This window comes from Pristiophorus japonicus, chromosome 2, assembly GCF_044704955.1.
Source record: "Pristiophorus japonicus isolate sPriJap1 chromosome 2, sPriJap1.hap1, whole genome shotgun sequence".
Classification (NCBI taxonomy): Eukaryota; Metazoa; Chordata; class Chondrichthyes; family Pristiophoridae; genus Pristiophorus; species Pristiophorus japonicus.
Genome location: NC_091978.1, coordinates 16,834,766 through 16,854,313, shown reverse-complemented (window position 1 = coordinate 16,854,313; position 19,548 = coordinate 16,834,766). Strand labels below are relative to the sequence as shown.

Below are 19,548 nucleotides of genomic sequence, written 5' to 3'. Positions count from 1 at the left end.
TGTGACGTTGGAAACACGGCAGCCAATGTGTGCACAGCAAGCTCCCACAAACAGCAGTGTGATAATGACCAGATAATCTGTTTTAACGATGCTGATTGAGGGATAAATATTGGCCAGGAAACCGGGGATAACTCTTCTGCTCTTCTTCGAAATAGGATCTTTTACGTCCACCTGGGCCTCAGTTTAACGTCTCATCCAAAAGACGGCATCTCCAACACTCCCTCAGCACTGCACTGGAGTGTCAGCCTGGATTTATGTGCTCAAATCTCTGGAGTGGGACTGAAACCCACAACCGTCTGTCTCAAAGGCAACTGTTATACCCACTGAGCCACAGCTGACACAAGCTTCTGTGACTTTATTTATGTGCTTGTGCAGTTGGTCCATGATAGGTACGGCAACATCATGGTTGTGTTACGGGGCTAGTAATCCAGAGGCCCAGACTAATGACCATGAAATTTGAGTTCAAATCCCACTACAGTAACTGGGGAATTTAACTTCAGTCAATGAAATAATTTTTTTTTTTTAAATCTGGAATAGAAAGCTAGTATTAATAATGGTGACCATGAAACTACCTGTAAAAACCCATCTGGTTCACTTATGGGAAGGAAGTCTGCCGTCCTTACCTGGTCTGGCCTATAGGTGACTCCAGACCCACAGCAATGTGGTTGACTCTTAACTGCCCCTCTGAAATGGTCCAGCAGGTCACTCAGTTGTATAAAGTGACTCACCACCACCTTCTCAAGGGCAATTAGGGATGGGCAATAAATGCTGGCCTTGCCAGCGGCCCCTAGGTCCTGTGAAAGAGTAAATTGGACAAGGCCCTAGCTAATCTAACAAGGGAACTGTGGGCATCGGCCCCTGATTGAACTCAGTCCATTTGCCATCCCGAGGCTCCGCCTCTGCAAACGTTCAAGTGATCACGGTGCCGAGCTGCTTCAACAAAGACTCTCGAGTGACTCTACCTTCCCTCTCTTGACACCCACAGTGCTTCTCCTGCATATGCGGCAGTTCAACGTGCGCAAAGGAAATCTCTTACTTTTTCGTATGAAGTCTTCTGTCGGGAGTTGTTTCAATCGATCCCTCTGCAGCAGCTATTTTATGTAAAATTCAAGGGATGCTAAAATTAATCAAAGCCTTTCAGTCCCTAGGGGTAAAGTAATGTGGAAAAAAAACACAGGTCCTCGGCTGTGTTCTCTCTTCCTGCAAAATATTAAATGGGTCATTTGCAAGAACTTGTACGGAAATCTTGAGGAGTCCCCGCTGAATAACATGAAGCAGTCGGCATCAGCGTCAGTACTTCTGATTCTCCTCGCTACTGTCAGCCCCAATCCTGACCCTCCTGAGGGAGCACAGTCCCGCGGCAGCCTCCAGTTACCTGATTCAGGTGGGCGTCCTTTACTCATGGTGCTGGGGCCTGAGTGCTGGCGGGCGGGAGGCTCTTTGCCCGTCGGTCCGTCATCATAGCCGAGCCAACTTAACTCCTTACAGCAGCCTTCAGACTTTCTCCTCAACAGTCGTCAATCCGAAGTGGGCGGATTAGAATCATAGAAGGACACAGCACAGAAGGAGGCCATTCGGCCCATCATACCTGTGCCAGCTGTTTGTAAGAGCTCTCCAATTAGTCCCACTCCTCCAAAGCCAAGCAATTTTTTTTTCAAGCACATATCCCTTTCCCTTTTGAAAGTTACTATGAATTTGGTTCCACCAGCCTTTCATGTTGGGCGTTCCAGGTCATGACAACTTCTTTCTCGGGATTTAGATGACGCTGGCAAGTCTGGTATTTATTACCATTTCTTCCCGCATTACCACAATCGAGTAGTTTGCTAGGCCATTACTGAGGACCATTCAGAGTCCTCATACGACACACATTGGTGTGTCATATATAGGCCCAGACTGGGTACGGACGGCAGGTTTCCTTCCCTCAATGAAATTAAGTGAACCAATTGGGTTTTTACGACAAGCCCCCAGTTTCATGGTCACGTTTTACTGGTTTTTATTTCTGGATTTTTGAACTGAATTAAAATTCTCAAACTGCTGACAGTGAGGGTTGAACTCGCATTCTCTTGACTACAAATCCAAGCCTCTGGATTAACTCGTCCAGTAATATAACCACTATCCACCTCGGCAATGCAGTTTATTGTCAGCCGTAACTCAGTGGGCAGCACTCTCACCTCTGTGACAGAAGGTTGCAGATTCAAGTCCCACTCCAGAGACTTGCGCACAAAAATCTCGGCTGACACAGTGCAGTGCTGAGGGAGGTGCCGTCTTTCAGATGAGACGGTAAACTTCTAAGTCGCCACTCTTAAGGTAAATGTAAAAGATCCCATGGTACTAATTTGAAGAAGAGCAGGGGAGTTCTCCCTTATGTCCCGGCCAAAATCAACGACATTAAAATAGATTATCTGGTCATGATCACATTGCTGTTTGTGGGAGCTTGCTGTGCGCAAATTGGCGGCCGCGTTTTCTACATCACAAACGTGACTACAGTTCAAAAGTACTTCATTGACTGTAAAGCGCTTTGGGATTATCTGAGGTCGTGAAAGGTGCTAAAGAAATGCAAAATTTTCTTTTCTTTCTTTCGTGGGCAATGTTGCACCGGGTCGAGATTACACCCCAAATTTTGAAGCAAGTTCGCTTCCCCCAGGCACCTCATCCCCCCCGCCCCCCGCGCCCCACGCCCCCTTTCGGGATGGGAATTTCTTTCTGTGAGCTTGTCAGCGGCAGGTAGTAGCAGTGAAGAGTGAGATTAAGAGCTAATCATCACTTTCTCATCCCTATTCCAGGGACTCCAAGGCTGATTGGCTCACCCTTACTGTAGCCGCTGAGACCAGATAACACAATGCTAAACAAGCGCCTAACTACCTCATCTACTGACTTGACCTTTACCAATCCACCTAAACCTAATCCACTAACTGTGTGGGCCACAAACCTAACTGCCCAATCCACTAACCTGACCACACACTCGACCAGCCAGCCACGTTGTTTGCACGCCTGACACAAGACACCCAAAGCAAGCGCTCTGCTCAGAACTCCTACACGGCAGGCGATCCCCAGGTGAGCAGAGGGAACGTTTCAAGGACACCCTCAAAGCCTCCTTGATAAAATGCAACATTCCCACTGGCACCTGGGGGTCCCTGGCCAAAGACCGCCCTAAGTGGAGGAAGAGCATCCAGGAGGGCGCTGAGCACCTCGAGTCTCGTCACCGAGAGCATGCAGAAGACAAGCGCAGGCAGCGGAAGGAGCGTGCGGCAAACCAGACTCCCCCACCCACCCTTTCCTTCAACCACTGTCTGTCCCACCTGTGACAAGAGACTGTAATTCCAGTATCGGACTGTACAATCACCTGAGAACTCACTTTTAGAGTGGAAGCAAGTCTTCCTCGGTTTCGAGGGACTGCCTATGGTGATGATGATGATGTGGATTGGGCTTTCCTACGGTGAAATTGTATTGAGTCAGGCTGAATGTGGAAAATCAAGCAGACACTCTCCAGGGTCTTGCACCATTAGAATGCAAATTCCAGTCGTCTATTCCAATCATAGACTCTCACAGCACAGAAGGAGGCCATTCGGCCCTTCGTGCCTGTGCTGGCTCTTTGAAAGAAGCTGCCCAGTTTAGTCCCGCAGCCCGGACTTTTTCCACATAATCCGGCAATTTAGTCCTCTTCAAGACCATGCCCAATTGCCTGTTGATAGTTCGTAAGAATTTGATGCCCTTTCAGGTCGTGCGTTCCAGATCTTAACAGCTATCTGTTTGAAAAGAACTACAACTCATTTCTCCCCTGGTTCTTTTGCCAATTATTTTAAATCTAAGACCCCTGGTTACCGACCCACTTGGCAGAGGAACCAGGCCCCATGGCAGGAGTGCAACTTTGCAACATTGCCCGCTTGGTTTGTTCGACTCATTTCTGCTCGGTGATGTATTTAACAACGAAGCTATCAGGGAACAAGTAATCTGGCGATTGTTTGATTTGTTGCATTGAAAACACTGATATGTTTCATAGTGAAAAATCCTCAAATCATTGTAATATATTCTTTACGACATCGCTAACACACACATATCAGTGGCTCTACAGGAACTTGTCATGTGAACTTGTCACATGATCCTTTTATTATATTTATTACCACAACGGTCCACTAGGTGGAGCAGTAGTTCATTAGGGGGAGCTCTATATTACAATCATGTGTTCTACCCTGACTGACTTTTGTCTTCACAGGACTTCCTGATGGAGACCTTCATCATGTTTAAAGATCTTATTGGCAAGAATGTATACGCTCCTGACTGGATGGTGATGAGCATGGTGCAGAACAGGTCAGTCAGTCACCGGACTGTGTCTTTTTTAATGGCGACTTCCTGGACATCTTGGCCTAATTGTGAAAGTGAGCCCTTACTCTGTCCTATGTGGAGATATTCCTCATGATAACGTCCCGAACTGTACTCACTTCTTCTGACCACAGGTTTCTTCTGGTTGCCCCACCCAACTCTGCTTCACAATTGGAGGATGCACTTTCAGCTACCAAGTCTCTTCCCTCTGGGATTCCCATCCCAAAACCGTTCTACCTTCTCACCCGTGTCTCCATGGGTAGCACACTCACCTCTGAGTCAGAAGATTGTGGGTTCAAGCCCCGCTCCAGGAATTTGAGCACATAAATCTAGGCTGACTCTCCAGTGCAATGTTGAGGGAGCACTGCACTGTCGGCGTGTGCCGTCTTTCGGATGAGACGTTAAACCGAGGCCCCGTCTGCTCTCTCAGATTGGCGTAAAAGATCCTGTGGCACCATTTCGAAGAAGAGCAGGGAAGTTATCCCCGGTGTCCTGGCCAATATTTATCCCTCATTCGACATTAAAAAAACAGATTATCTGGTCATTGGCACATTGCTGTTTGTGGGAGCTTGCTTGTGCGCAAATTAGCTGTTGCGTTTCCCACATTACAACAGTGATTGCACTCCAAAAGTACTTCATTGGGTGTGATTGGTGGTCGTGAAAGACACGATATAAATGTAAGTATTTCTTTCTTTCCCTCTCTCCGTTACCGTCATAAGGCTCCAGGAGTCAGCGGTTGGTGAATTTCTACTCATGCGTTCAACAGCGCACGATTTTCACACGACATAAGAACATAAGAAACAGGAGCAGGAGCAGGTCATACGGCCCCTCGAGCCTGCTCCGCCGTTCAATGAGATTATGGCTGATCTTTGAACTCAACTCCACTTTCCCACCCGATGCCCATATCCCTTGATTCTCCGAGAGTCCAAGGAGGAAAGAGAGGTAGAGAGGCAGAGAGTTGCAGGGAGGGAATTCCAGAGCTTGGGGCCCAGGCATCTGAAGGCACGACCACCGATGGTTGAGCGATTAAAATCAGGGATGCTCAAGACGCCAGAATCGGAGGAGCGCAGATATCTCGAGGGGTTGTGGGGCTGGAGGAGGTAACAGAGATAGGAAGGGGTGAGGGCATGGAGGGATTTGGAAACACTTCTTCTTAGGCAGTCCCTCTGAGATGAGGATGGCTCGGGGGATCCATGATGAGGCAGATGGTTGTGAGCCTTGCGTATGAAATGGTAATGTGCAGTATGATTGTTGAACCTTTTGCTGATAAGCCAACTAGTTCTGAATAGCAATGTGTTGCTATGAATTCTTCAGCAAAGAACCCACGAAGCAAACGCATTACAGTATTATTCAAGTGCATTTCTTTTACTCTGCAATGTCTTCTCAACAATTGTTCAATTGTTACCTCAGGATAGAGACAGTTTACCACATCCATCCAGTTTCCGATTCAGGGCCCGAGGCAAAGCCTCAGGTACAAGGCTGACGAGTGGAAATGTCTCACCAACGACTTACCCAATGCGCACAGCTCAGTTATGGAGATCAATGGAGACTGTCTTGAATGGCCCATTTGTGTCCGAGGAGACAAAACGAAAGTTGGGAAGGCGGGGTGGTGGGATGGGGAGGAGGCGGGAAGGAACCACTTTCCGTGTCGGGAGCAGGGGCTGAATTTCAGCCATGGCTTCCAACTGCAGTCAGGTTCCTGGTGCAGGTTGCAGTTGGCTCTGCGATGTCTCGAATGACCTCAGTTCTGTTGTGTCAAGGACACCATCCAGACAAATTGGATCTAGTCAGGCATGACAACGCCAAGCACATTTATGTCGGTCAATAATGGGTGTCTCAGAAGGAAGGACAGTCTTGAAATCCAGCCAAGCAGAATAATGTTTTTTTCTTTTCTTGTTGTTGAGTACAGTATAATTCACCACAGATTTACATTTCAAGTGCTCAACTTTCCCTGTAGGAAAAGAGTTATCAGCAGCCCCAGAAGCCTTGACAGGCCCAGTTTATCTTGACAAATGAACCTCTAGCTTGGATATTATTAATGCGCTGAAGCTGGCTTTGCCACTAACCCTCCCGAGTTCTCATCGTCTTTTGTACATTTTTTTCCAGTCCTACAATGTGTTATCTGTCAGAAAGATAATGGACCTAAGGGAAATATTCTTCTCATGTGCTTTGCCCACCACTGTGAGATGAACGGGGGAGAGTGTTACATTTTTGATAAACATGTGCGCATCCAAAAAAACAGGGACAAAGAACAACAGGTGCATCGGCAATTGGCGAGTTTAGAATCACATCGAATTATATAGAATGTACGGGACACAAACAGGCCATTCAGCCCAGCTGTTCGATGCCAGTGTTTATGCACCGCATAAGCCACCTCCCACCCCTCTTCACCTAACCTTATTGAGGGGCCAAATGGCCTACTCCTGCTCCTGCTCCTATTTCTTATATTCTTATGTATTAGCATAACCTCCTATTCCTTTCTCCCTTGTGATTTATCAACATCCCCTTAAATGCATGTGCTATTTGTCTCAACTACTTCCTGTGGTAGTGCGTTCCTCATTCTAAACGCTCTCTGATAAAGAAGTTTCTCCTGAATTCCCAATTGGATTTTTTAGTGACTATCTTATGGCCCCTAGTTCTGGTCACCCCCATAAGTGGAAATATCTTCTCTATTTACCTTTTCAAACCCTTTTTTAATCAAACCCCAGCAAAGTATAAAGCTACAATGTTTGAGGTAGTATTTAACCTATAAATTAGGGACAGAAGTGAAACAGAGAGGTGAGAAGCTAGAGTGAAACATCAGTGGATGGATTTTTGGTTCTGCTCATTTCGGGGCGGTAATGGCGGCAAGGCGGTAAAGTTTGCGCCCGGGAAAAGTTTACACCTCAGACAGCAAAATTGGGCAACTGGGCCCTGAGTGTGGGGCGGAGGTGTTGCACACATCTTTTAGGTCATTAAGCTGGCTGATCAAGCGAAAATCCCGAGCTAAACAGCCAGTCTTGGAGTGCTCTAAGAGAGTCCTGTGGGGGAAACCTCCTCCCCCACCAAAGAAAAACCCACCAAAAACATTCCCAATAAATAACTCTCGCCACCACAACATAAATCGCAAACATGAACATAAAAACATAAGAAATAGGAGCAGGAGCAGGCCATTTGGCTCCTCGAGCCTGCTCCTCCATTCAATAAGATCATGTCTGATCTGATCATGGACTCAGCTCCACTTCCCTGCCCGCTCCCCGTAACCCTTTATTTCCTTATCGCTCAAAAATCTGTCTATCTCCACCTTAAATATATTTAATGACCCAGCCTCCACAGCTCTCTGGGGCAGAGAATTCCACAGATTTACAACCCACTGAGAGAAGAAATTTCTCCTCATCTCAGTTTTAAATGGGCAGCCCCTAATTCTGAAGCTATACCTACTAGTTTTAGTTTCCCCTATGAGTGGAAATATCCTCTCTGCATCCACCTTGTCGAGCCCCCTCATTATCTTATATGTTTCGATAAGATCACCTCTTATACTTCTGAACTCCAATGAGTATAGGCCCAACCTACTCAACCTATCTTCATAAGTCAACCCCCTCATCTCCGGAATCAACTTAGTGAACCTTCTCTGAACAGCCTCCAATGCAAGTATATCCTACTTAAATACAGAGACCAAAACTGTACGCACTAGGTGTGGCCTCACCAGTACCCTGTACAGTTGTAGCAGGACTTCCCTGCTTTTATACTCTATCCCCCTTGCAATAAAGGCCAACATTCCATTTGCCTTTCTGATTACTTGCTGTACCTACTTACTAACTTTTTGTGTTTCATGCACAAGTACTCCCAGGTCCCTCTGTACTGCAGCATTTTGCAATTATAATTAAATTATAATTTCCTTTTCTATTTTTTCTGCCGAAGTGGATAACCTCACATTTTCCCACATTATACTCCATCTGCCAAATTGTTGCCCACTCACTGAGCTTGTCTATATCCCTTTGCAGATTTTTTGTGTCCTCCTCACAATTTGCTTTCACATCCATCTTTGTATCATAAGCAAACTTGGCTACATTACACTCGATCCCTTCATCCAAGTCATTAATATAGATTGTAAATAGTTGATGCCCCAGCACCGAACCCTGCGACACCCCACTAGTTACTAATCGGAAAATGACCCATTTTGATGACTCTCTTGTTTTCTGTTAGTTAGCCAATCCTGTAACCATGCGAATATATTACCCCCAACCTCATGAAATTTACCTTGTGCAGGAACCTTTTATGTGGCACCTTATTGAATGCTTCTGGAAATCCAAATATACCACATCCACTGGTTCCCCCTTATCCACCCTCCACGTTACATCCTCAAAGAACTCTTGGAAATTTGTCAAACATGATTTTTCTTTCATGAAACTATGCTGACTCTGATTGAATTATGCTTTTCCAAATGTCCTGTTACTGGTTCCTTAATAATGGACTCCAGCATTTTCCCAACAACAGATGTTAGGCTAACTGTCTATAGTTTCCTGTTTTCTGTCTGCCTCCTTTTTTAAATAGGGACGTTACATTTGCAGTTTTCCAATCCTTTGGGACCTCCCCAGAATCCAGGGAATTTTAGTAAATTACAACCAATGCATCCACTATCTCTGCAGCCATGTCTTTAACCGGATGCAAGCCTTCAGGGCTAGGGGACTTGTCCGCCTTTAGTCCCATTATTTTACTGAGTACTACTTCTTTAAAGATAGTGATTGTATTAAGTTCCTCCCTCCCTATAGCCTCTTGATTAACCACTATTGGGATGTCTGTAGTATCTTCTACCATGAAGACTGATACAGAATATTCGTTCAATGTCTCTGCCATTTCCTTGTTCCCCATTATTAATTCCCCAATTTACTTTAAGCCAAATTTACTATCGCCACTCTTTTAATTTTTAAGTAGCTGTAGAAACTTTTATATTTCGTGCTAGTTTACTTTCATAATCTATCTTCCCTCTCTTTAGCATTTTTTTTAGTCGTTCTTTGCTGGCTTTTAAATGTTTCCCAATCCTCTGGCCTCCCACTAATCTAGGTCACATTGTATGGCCTTGTTTTCAATTTGATACCATCCCTTATTTCCTTAGTTAGCCACGGATGGTTATCCCTTCTCTTACAATCTCATTACATACCTCTCTGCAGCCGCTACAGCTTGGAACGCCCGCTTTCACAGGCGGTCCCAGCAGGGGGTTCTGCAGAGCGCTACGGATCGGGCACACTGTCTCGCCTCTTCCCGGCGGTAGTAGTCCGCACTCCCGCTGAAACCAGCACGGACTGTCCCAGCGGGTTGCTGGAAGCTGGCCGCCCGCCCAGAAGTGCTTACTGCCACCATTGCCGCCCTTCCAGGCGCTAAAAGGGGTGGCAGAAGACTGAAAATCCAGCTCCAAGTATCAGATAACAAGCGTTTTTTAATTAACATAACCTGCCCCAGAATGTAAGATCTGGATTAGAATGGCCTCCCTCAATTTACAAAGAGTAAATGCTGGAAGACCTATTAGAGGTCATTAAAATTATGAAAGGTTTTGGTAGAGTGGATACGGAGAGAATGTTTCAACTTGTGGGGAAGAGCAAAACTAAAGACCATCAATATAAGATAGTCACCAACAAATCTAACCGGGAATTCAGAAGAAACTTCTTCACCCAAAGAGTGGTGAGAATGTGGAACTCGCTACCACAATATACTATTGAAGCGAATAGTATAGATGCATTTAAGGAGAGTCTAGACAAGCATATGAAGGAGAAAGCGATTGAGGGTTCATCATCATCATCATTGGCAGTCCCTCGGAATCGAGGAAGACTTGCTTCCACTCTAAAAGTGAGTTCTCAGGTGACTGAACAGTCCAATACGGGAATTACAGTCTCTGTCACAGGTGGGACAGACAGTCGTTGAAGGAAGGGTTGGGTGGGACTGGTTTGCCACACGCTCCTTCCGTTGCCTGCGCCTGTTTTCTGCATGCTCTCGGCGACGAGATTCGAGGTGCTCAGCGCCCTCCCGGATGCACCTCCTCCACTTAGTCTTTGGCCAGGGACTCCCAGGTGTCGGTGGGGATGTTGCATTTTATCAAGGAGGGTTTGAGGGTGTCCTTGAAATGTTTCCTCTGCCCACCTGGGGCTCACTTGCCGTGTAGGAGTTTCGAGTAGAGCACTTGCTTTGGGAGTCTTGTGTCAGGCATGTGGACAATGTGGCCTCCCCAACGGAGCTGGTCGAATGTGGTCAGTGCTTTGATGCTGAGGATGTGGGCCTGATCGAGGACGCTAATGTTGGTGCGTCTGTCCTCCCAAGGGATTTGCAGGATCTTGCGGAGACATCGTTGGTGATATTTCTCCAGCGATCTGAGGTGTCTACTGGATATTGTCCACGTCTCTGAGCCATACAGGAGGGCGGGTATTACTACAGCCCTGTAGACCATGAACTTGGTGGCAGATTTGAGGGTTATGCTGATAGAGTTAGATGAGGAAAGATGGGAGGAGGCTCGAGTGGAGCATAAATGCGGGCATGGACTGGTTGGGCAGAATGCCCTGTTTCAGTGCTGTATATCCTGTGTAATTCTATGTAAATCTAAAATTAAAACTGAAAGGGCAGGAAAGGAATTCGAGACGTCGGCATCTGAAAGGTTTAATGTTTTGGGTTTTAACCCTTTCATACTTTTTAAATCGCCACGCTAAATAAGCATCCTTTTTGCCGACAGTGAGAAGATTGAAGAGCCAGTTTTTTCTGGTCTTTTCTCCTGTTCCTGGAGATATTGGGTTAGCAAGGAGCAGTAAATACTGGGACATAAAAAAGGGAGGCGCACACAGCTGTTAGGGAACCCTTCCCCAATCCCGCCCCCCGCCCAATGTAATTTACATACATTTAAATTAATGAACAATAAGTTGGGCAGACTACATCATGATTTTGTGGGGCGAAGATGGTTAAATTATGAGGACAGGTTGAATAGACCATGCCTGTATTCCCTCAAGTATCAAAGATTAAGGGATGATTTAAAGGAGTTGATGGGGTAGATAGAGAGAAACTATTTCCTCAGGTGGGTGGGGGGGGGCATAACCTTGAAATTAGTGCTCAGCCATTCAGTAGTGATGTCAGGAAGCACTTCTTCACACTAAAGGTAGTGGAAATCTGGAACTCTCTCCCTCAAAAAAGCTGTTGAAGTTGGGGGTAAATTGAAAATTTCAAAACTGAGATCGATAGATTTTTGTTCAGTAAGGTTATTAAGGGTTTCGGAATCATGGAGTTAAGATACTGATCAGCCATGATATAATTGAATGGCGGAGAGAGGCTTAATGGCCTCCTCCTGTCGTTATTTATTTGCACCTTCCGGGTGATTCAGTTGCAGGAGTAGAAAACCCTGCTCTTTAGCAGAAAAGATTTGCAAGAATGATTCCAGGCATGTGGATCTTCAGTTACATGATGATATTGTTCTCCTTACAGCAGAGGTTGATTGGTGATTTGATAGAGGTGTTCAAAACCGTGAGGAGTCTGGACAGAGTAGAGAGAGGGAAACTGTTCCCATTGGCGGAAGGGTCGAGAACCAGAGTACGTAGATTGAAGGTGATTGGCAGAAGTACCAAAGGCAACATGAGGAAAAACCTTTTTACGCAGCGAGTGGTTAGGATCTGGAATGCGCTGCCTGAAAGGGTGGTGGAGGCAGGTTCATTTGTGGCTTTCAAAAGGGGAATTGGATAAGTACCTGAAAGAAAAATAATTTGCAGGGTTACGGGGAAAGGGCAGGGGGAGCTGACGTGCTCTTGCAGAGAGCCGGCACAGGCATGATAGGCTGAATTGCCTCCATCCGTGCTGTAACCCTTCGATGAGTCTATGATTCTAAGGCCGTGATCTCGCCAACCGTGGCAGATCCAAGGTGGGCGGGGTCGGTGTCGGGTGCCAATGCCGCTCCTGGCTCCAGCCCGCACTGTGTGAAGAATTTTCCATTGATTGGGCTCATTAAGCCCGCCCTGCGAGGTTCTCGGCCAATTAACAGGAAGCGGTTCTGAAGGCGCATCATCAGTCAGTTTCCTTAAAGGGAGCATAGCCACATTAATTTTGACAGTTGTTCAGTCAGTGTTCTGCAGCATTGAGGTGTTGCAAACACTGACAAGCAACTGCACAGAGGGGCACGGCTGCACACATGCTCTCCCCTCACTCCCTCCAGAAGCTTATGGAAGGAGTACAGTATGCAGTGCGGTTCTCTTCCCTTCCAATGGGCGGAAGAGACCTCCCCAGGATACCTACACAGCCTGGTTGCACATTGTACAGGAGGGCACAAGCAGGGATGCGGTCAGAAGGACCAGGCTGCAGTGGTGCAAACCTTTCAATGCTCTCAATGGATCATGAAACGTTACTGCAAAGCCACACTCAACTTCATCCTACTGTGCCTCTCATCACATCCCCATCACTCTGCCTTCCCTACCCTATTCCTGCATATCCTTACTCACATCAACTTACCTTGCACCTCCACCCATCCCTCTCTATCTACATTGTCACATCCCCATCTCACTAGCCATATCTCACACTCACCCTTGTCCAATCATGCCAACTAACAACACACAAGGGTAGGCACTTAGGTTTTTTTTAGCTAATGTTCATGTAGAGTTTTTGTTAATGTGTTGTTAAACATTCAAAATCTTTATTTTGAACACTTTGCGTTCTTGGACAGATTTCTGTGCACCTTTGGAAGTGGCTTAGTGAAGTGTAGTGAACGGTGAGACATAAGGGTACCCCCGCAATGGTGATGAGTGTGAAAGGTTTGGGTATTGCAGGGATGCTCTATAGTATTGGTGTGGTGGTGCAAACCTGTCACATCATGTGGCAGCCAGGGTGTACAGCATCAAGTGAAGTAAATGTGGCCATGGTAAGGCCATCCCTGGTGTCCCGGAAGACAATATGGTCAGGTGCTGATGCTCTGTGCCCTGTGCAGCATTAAGTGATTGCGGAGAAGGTTGGTGTTGGTGGTGGTGCTGATGTGTTTAGTGATGTTGGTGTTGAGGCTGATCCTGGTGGGATTCTGAGGACCTCGGTGAGATTTTTTTCAAGATCACCGATGCTGCAGGAATACATGGCAGCTGAAGTTGAGATGACAGAAGCGATCTGTCAATGGTGGGAGAGGTTACTCCAAGGAGGTGACAGTGGATAGAGAGTTCACTGCAAATACTTCCAAAGTGCATAAAGCTCAAAAGTATCTTCCAAATCCTGGTGTTGAGCTTCTGAGACTGGAAAGTGAACAGCTGTGAAATGGTAGCTTTTATACCACTTCTGCAGCTGCCAACTAGTCAAGGCACGGGAGAGTCACTGAGAAAACCTGCACACTTACCTGACGTGAAGCCCGAGCGACGGGAAGCTCGTTAAAAACTTGGTAAAATGCAGCTTAAATAGCTTTAAGCAGCTTGTTAACTATCACAATTGCCTGACCCGTCGCTTAGTGCCAGGTCTGCAATCCGCAGCAGCACCCGGCACTTGGGAAATTCACAGCAGTTCAGAGCGGGATCCCGCCCCGCTGTCATTCACGGCCACTTTGACAGCGGGCCCACCTCCAAACCCCCTCTCGCAGGGCCGGTAAGGTTCCGTCCCAAGAGTAGAAACAGGAAATGCTGGAACTACACAGCCGAACCGCCAACTGCAAGGAGAGAGAACGGGTTAACCGTGTCGGGATGTTGGCCCTTCCATCACCAACCCTGCCAAAGCCCAGCATCTTCGCTGTGACTTTATAGCCATAAAAGGATTGAATTTTGCTGGGTCTTCTTTTTCCAATCGTCAATCGTGCTCCATTACATTCTCAATAAAGTGCCAGCAGATGCTGACAGCCCTTTGCACCTGGGAGGGCAGCAAGGTCCAGCTTGGGGCAAGGAGAGATAGTTTATAATGTCAGACAGCCTCTCTCGCTTAAGGATTGCATCGAGTAAATTAATTTTTTTCCCCCTGCCCTTTAACGGCCTGTGTAATATTCTGATTACAGTTTCAAGATGGTTTAACTTCAAAGATGAAATGGTCTGTGGAAATGGGATATTGTGTGACTCTTCCCCAGAGGTGAGGTTCCCCATTTATTTAATATGGAATCTGCGCTCTGCTTCTGATGAAAGATCTCACCCAAAGCATTGAGCTGTGCTTTCACTCTCAGTGCCCGACTGCCTAGGCACGTGGGAACAACAGCATCACCTCCGAGTTCCCCTCCAAGTCCTGACTAGGAACTATATCGGCCATTCCTTCATCGTCGCTGGGTCAAAATCCTGGAACTCCCTCCCTAACAGCACTGTGGGAGTACATTCACTACACAGTGGTTCAAGAAGGCAGCTCACCACCACCTTCTCAAGGGCAATTAGGGCATGGGCAATAAATGCACTGCAGGAACTTGGGCACATAAATCTAGGCTGACACACCCAGTGCAGTGCTAAGGGAGTGCTGCACTATTGGAGGTGCCATCTTTCTCATGGCATTATTTCAAAGAAGAGCAGGGGAGGTCTCCCCGGTGTCCTGACCACTATTTATCCCTCAATCAACATCACAAAAAAACAGATTATCTGGTCATTATCACATTGCTGTTTGTGGAAACTTACTGTGTGCAAATTGGCTGTTGCATTTCCACAACAGTGACTACGCTTCAAAAAGTACTTCATTGGCTGCAAAGCATTTTGGGACATCTGGTGGTTGTGAAAGGTGTTCTATAAATGAAAATCTTTCTTTCTTGAAAGATAAATATTTGCCAGGACACCAGGGATAACTCCCCTGCTCTTCTAGTGCCGGGGGATCTTTTACGTCCATCTGAGAGAGCGGACAGGGTCTCGGTTTAACATCCCATCCAAAAGACGGCACCTCCAACAGTGCAGCACTCCCCTCAGCACTGCACTGGGTGTGACAACTTGGATTTGGTGCTCAAGTCTCTGGAGTGGGGCTTGAATCCACAGACGTCTGACTCAGAGGCGAGGGAACGAGCTTCCAACCGAGACACAGCTGACATCTTGAAAAGAATAGTTTCATTAAACTGCCTGCAGATAAGTACAACAAAGAAAAGGCAAGGGTCTTGTCAGAGTCGGGTTGGCCAGGAGTGCGGAATAATTACAATATTAATATACAGATGTCAAGCTGACAATAGGTTCTAATCATAGTTTATGTCATCCTCATCAAAGTTATACGATTATATCCATGATCAAGAGCTCCATGGGAGTATAATGAATCACAGTAGGGCTCCTTGCTATGCTTAGTGCATCCGCCACTGTTTATAATTATACGGCACAACAGATGACGTATTAGCAAACTTACTATTTGGTTCAAGAAGAAAAGATGAAGCGAACTGCTGTGTCGTTGAAGCTGTAACTCTGTTCGAGTGCCAGTGTTGAATTGACCTGTCCTGCAACTTGACCCCTCGGCATTGACCAGGAAATAGTTTGGGGACAGGAGGAAGATAGACAACAGTTTTGCATTTAGGAGATTTTAAGGCACACAGGAACTGTACAATAATTTTAAATAAAATGTAGGCTTTTTTCAAAAATTTGCAGTTATATAGCGTGGGTGGGGAGGGGGGTGGCGTTTGAGGCCTCCTGCCCAATGGTAACAACAACAACGTGCATTTATCTAGTGCCTTCAAAGTAATAAAATTCCCCAAGACGCTTCACAGGAGTGTTATCAGACAAGATTTGACACCAAGCCGCATAAAGAGATATTAGGATAGGCGACCGAAAGCTTGGTCAAAGAGGTAGGGTTTAAGGAGCATCTCAAAAGAAGGAGAGAGATTTACGGCGGGAGTTACAGAGCTTAGCCAGTGCTGACAATGGTGGGACGATTAATGTCGGGGATAAAGAAAGTCTTGGATTTATATAGCGCCTTTCATGACCACCAGATGTCTCAAAGCGCTTTACAGACAATGAAGTACTTTTGGAGTATAGTCACTGTTGTAATTAATGTAGGAAATGCAGCAGCCAACTTGCACACAGCAAGCTCCCACAAACAACAATGTGATAATGGCCAGATCATCTGTTTTTGTTATGTTGATTGAGGGATAAATATTGACCAAGACATGAGGGATCATTCCCCTACTCTTCTTCACTATAGTGCCATGGGATCCTTTACATCCACCTGAGAGCAGACAGGGCCTGGGTTTAACATCTCATATGAAAGACAGCACCTTTGACAGTGCAGCATTCCCTCAGCACTGCACTGGAGCATCAGCCTAAATTTATGTGCTCAAGTTCCTGGAGTCGGATTTGAACCCACAACCTTGTGACTCAGAGGTGAGTGTGCTCCCCACTGAGCCACAGCTGACACAGGCAAGGAGGCATAAGAGGCTAGTATTGGAGGAGTGCAGTGTTCTCGGAAGGTTGTTGGGCTGGAAGAGGTTACTGAGAAAACAGGCGGTAAAACCAGAAAACAGTGGAGATGGTGGGGCCGATGCTATCTCAACCAGGATCTAATGCTGGGTGATAGGAAGGTCTGATGATATACATAGGGACACGATTGCCATTTTAGGACACAACTGGGCAGAGAGTGCGCTATGTATACTCTGCTCAGGCTTTACTGGCTGCCCAGCCGAAGAGGAGCCTAGATGGTCTGTAATTGTTTATGTTTGTTGGGCTGGAAGGAGCAGGAGTGATCCCTCCCGGGCTCCACAAAAAAACTACAAAAAATAAATGGAACACCATTACCTCCAAGTTCCCCTCCAAGTCACACACCCATCCCGACTTGTAAATATATCGGCCGTTCCTTCGTCGTCGCTGGGTCAAAATCCTGGAACTCCCTCCCTATCAGCACTGTGGGAGCACCTTCACCACACGGACTGCAGCGGTTCAAGAAGGCAGCTCACCACCACCTTCTCAAGGGCAATTAGGGATGGGCAATAAATGCCGGCCTTGCTGGCAACTCTCGCATCTCGAGAATGAATTAAACTGTATATCATGTGTGGAAGATGATGTGGAACTGGCCAAATCTTTTCTCGGTCTATAGTTAATATTTTCCCATTGTTTCCCCCAGCTCAGTTGAAAACTCGGATGCATACTCTGATTGATGTTGGAGTACAGACTCTCCCAATTATCGCACCCAAATTGCTCCCTCAATTATGGTTTTGTCTTGACCAGGGAATTGAACATGGGACTTCCCTGGCCCATTTTTCATGTATATTACTACCATACACAGTGACTTAGCAATATCAGCTTTGGTTCAGAGGGTAGCACTCTCGCCTCTGAGCCAGGAGGTTTGTGGGTTCAAGTCCGACTGCAGAGACTTGAGTGTACAATCCAGGCTGACACTCCTAGTGCATTGCCGAGGGAGCGCTGCACTGTTGGAAATGCTGTCTTTTGGATGAGACCTTAAACCCAGCCCTCATCTGCCCTCTCAGGTGGATGTCAAAGATCCCGTGGTACTGTTTTGAAGAAGAGCAAGGGAAATCTCCATTGGCCAACATTTATCTTTCAGCCAACCTCACTAAAAAAAGTGATTACCTGCTCATTATCGCATTGCTGTCTGTGGGATCTTGCTGTACACAAATTGGCTGTTGCGTCTTCTACATTTCAAAAGTACTTAATTGGATAGGCTGGAACAGAGGAGGCTGAAGGGAGACCTGATTGAGGTGTATAAAATTATGAGGGGCCGAGATAGAGTGGAAGGGAAGGACCTATTGCTCTTAGCAGAGGGGTCAACAACCAGGGGACTTAAATTTAAAGTAATTGTTAGAAGGATTAGAAGTGATTTGAGGGTAAATTTCTTCACCCAGAGGGTGGTGGGGTCTGGAACTCACTGCCTGAAAGGGTGGTAGAGGCTAAAACCCTCACCACATTTAAAAAGTACTTGGATATGCACTTGAGGTGCCGTAACCTACAGGGCTACGGACCAAGAGCTGGAAACTGGGATTGGGCTGGATAGCACATTGTCAGCCGGCACAGACAGGATGGGCCGAACTGGCCTCTTTCTGTGCCGTCAATTTCTATGATCCTATGATTGGCTGCAAAGCACTTTAGGATGTTCTGAGGTTGTGAAATGTGCTTTAGAAATGCAAATGACTTATTTCTTCATTTAGTTAAGAAGTAAGAGAAACTGTCTATATCAATATCAGTTTGGAGAAAGGGAAGTTCCTTGATCCAGCCATTTGGGACACAGAATTGATTGACTGACGAATGGTGATGGAGTTTTCTGTGCACTGGAAGTTTGAATTCCGCATCAGTGTCCTCGAGAGGGAACTGAGAATCGATCGCTCTCTTGCTGCTCTACATATATTTATCAGCAGCGCATTGTGACCTCTTTGCTCAAAGCAATGTAATTGACATTGACAAGGAGAGTGTCCTGAGACATCCAGGAAAACACAACAAATAAATAAATAATGCATTGATGTTTAGACAAAACAATCCTAGTGGGAGAATATATGTAAAAAGTGGAACAACTGAAACTGTCATTCAGGCCTTCCTGTACTTGTAAAGAGACAGTCGGGATCACATTTAGACTGGCTCTTTTTTTTTTCAACCCTACAACTATGATTTGAGATGCCGAGAAGCCGGTATTACAGCGACATGATCGACATGATCTTCCTTAGACGATGCCAGGTTCCAGCACGTGGGAGCTTTAATCATCGGTGCAATAGGGTGATCAGACGCGAGGTTTGGGGTCTTGTTCCAATGGAGTTTGGGAGGGGGTGACCAAAATATTGGTCAACGACGTGGGTTTTAATGAGGGTCTCAATGGAGGAGAAGGAAGTTGAGGGGCTGAAGGGAGTTCCAGAGATGGGAGTCGGACGGCTTTGATCATCATCATATGCGGTCCCTCGAATGAGGATGACTTGCTTCCACATGAGTTCACGAATGTTTCAATGAAGGGCCCGATGATCCAGTCCTGAACTCCAATTGAGGGGGTGGAAGATGCCTGTGCGTGGATTTTTTAACGTGGGGTGACCGTTGCACACCAGCCACCACACGGGCTTGACAGAGCTCGGTCTTTATCCAATGGCAAGGGTTAACCAAGACGACTGGAGACCAGCTCTGCTGCATGGACCTAGTCCAGTGTGGGCTGGGCCCGTGCTGCCTCTGGGCCCTCGGCTCTTCTGGGCCCCGTACACTCATTCGCTTCACCTCCGCCACGATCTCTCGCTGCTCCTCCGCCACAAACATTCGCCACACCTCCGCCATGATCCTTCACCGCTTCTCCACCACAAAAACACTCGTCGCACCTCCTCCGCCATGATCCCTCACCGCTTCTCTGCCACACAAACACTCGTCGCACCTCCTCCGCACCAAACATTCGCAGAACCTC

General features: G+C 46.6%; 1 protein-coding gene across 3 annotated transcripts in view; it reads left to right on the top strand.

Annotated features, from left to right (window-relative positions):
• LOC139236054 (dedicator of cytokinesis protein 2-like) overlaps positions 1-19,548 on the top strand; it is a 1,544,097-nt gene that overhangs the window by 1,037,039 nt on the left and 487,510 nt on the right. For all 3 annotated transcript variants that reach the window (XM_070866795.1, XM_070866794.1, XM_070866796.1), the window contains one exon: positions 4,214-4,308. In XM_070866795.1, coding sequence (XP_070722896.1) covers positions 4,214-4,308 — 95 coding nt within the window. The remainder of the gene's footprint in view (positions 1-4,213; positions 4,309-19,548) is intronic.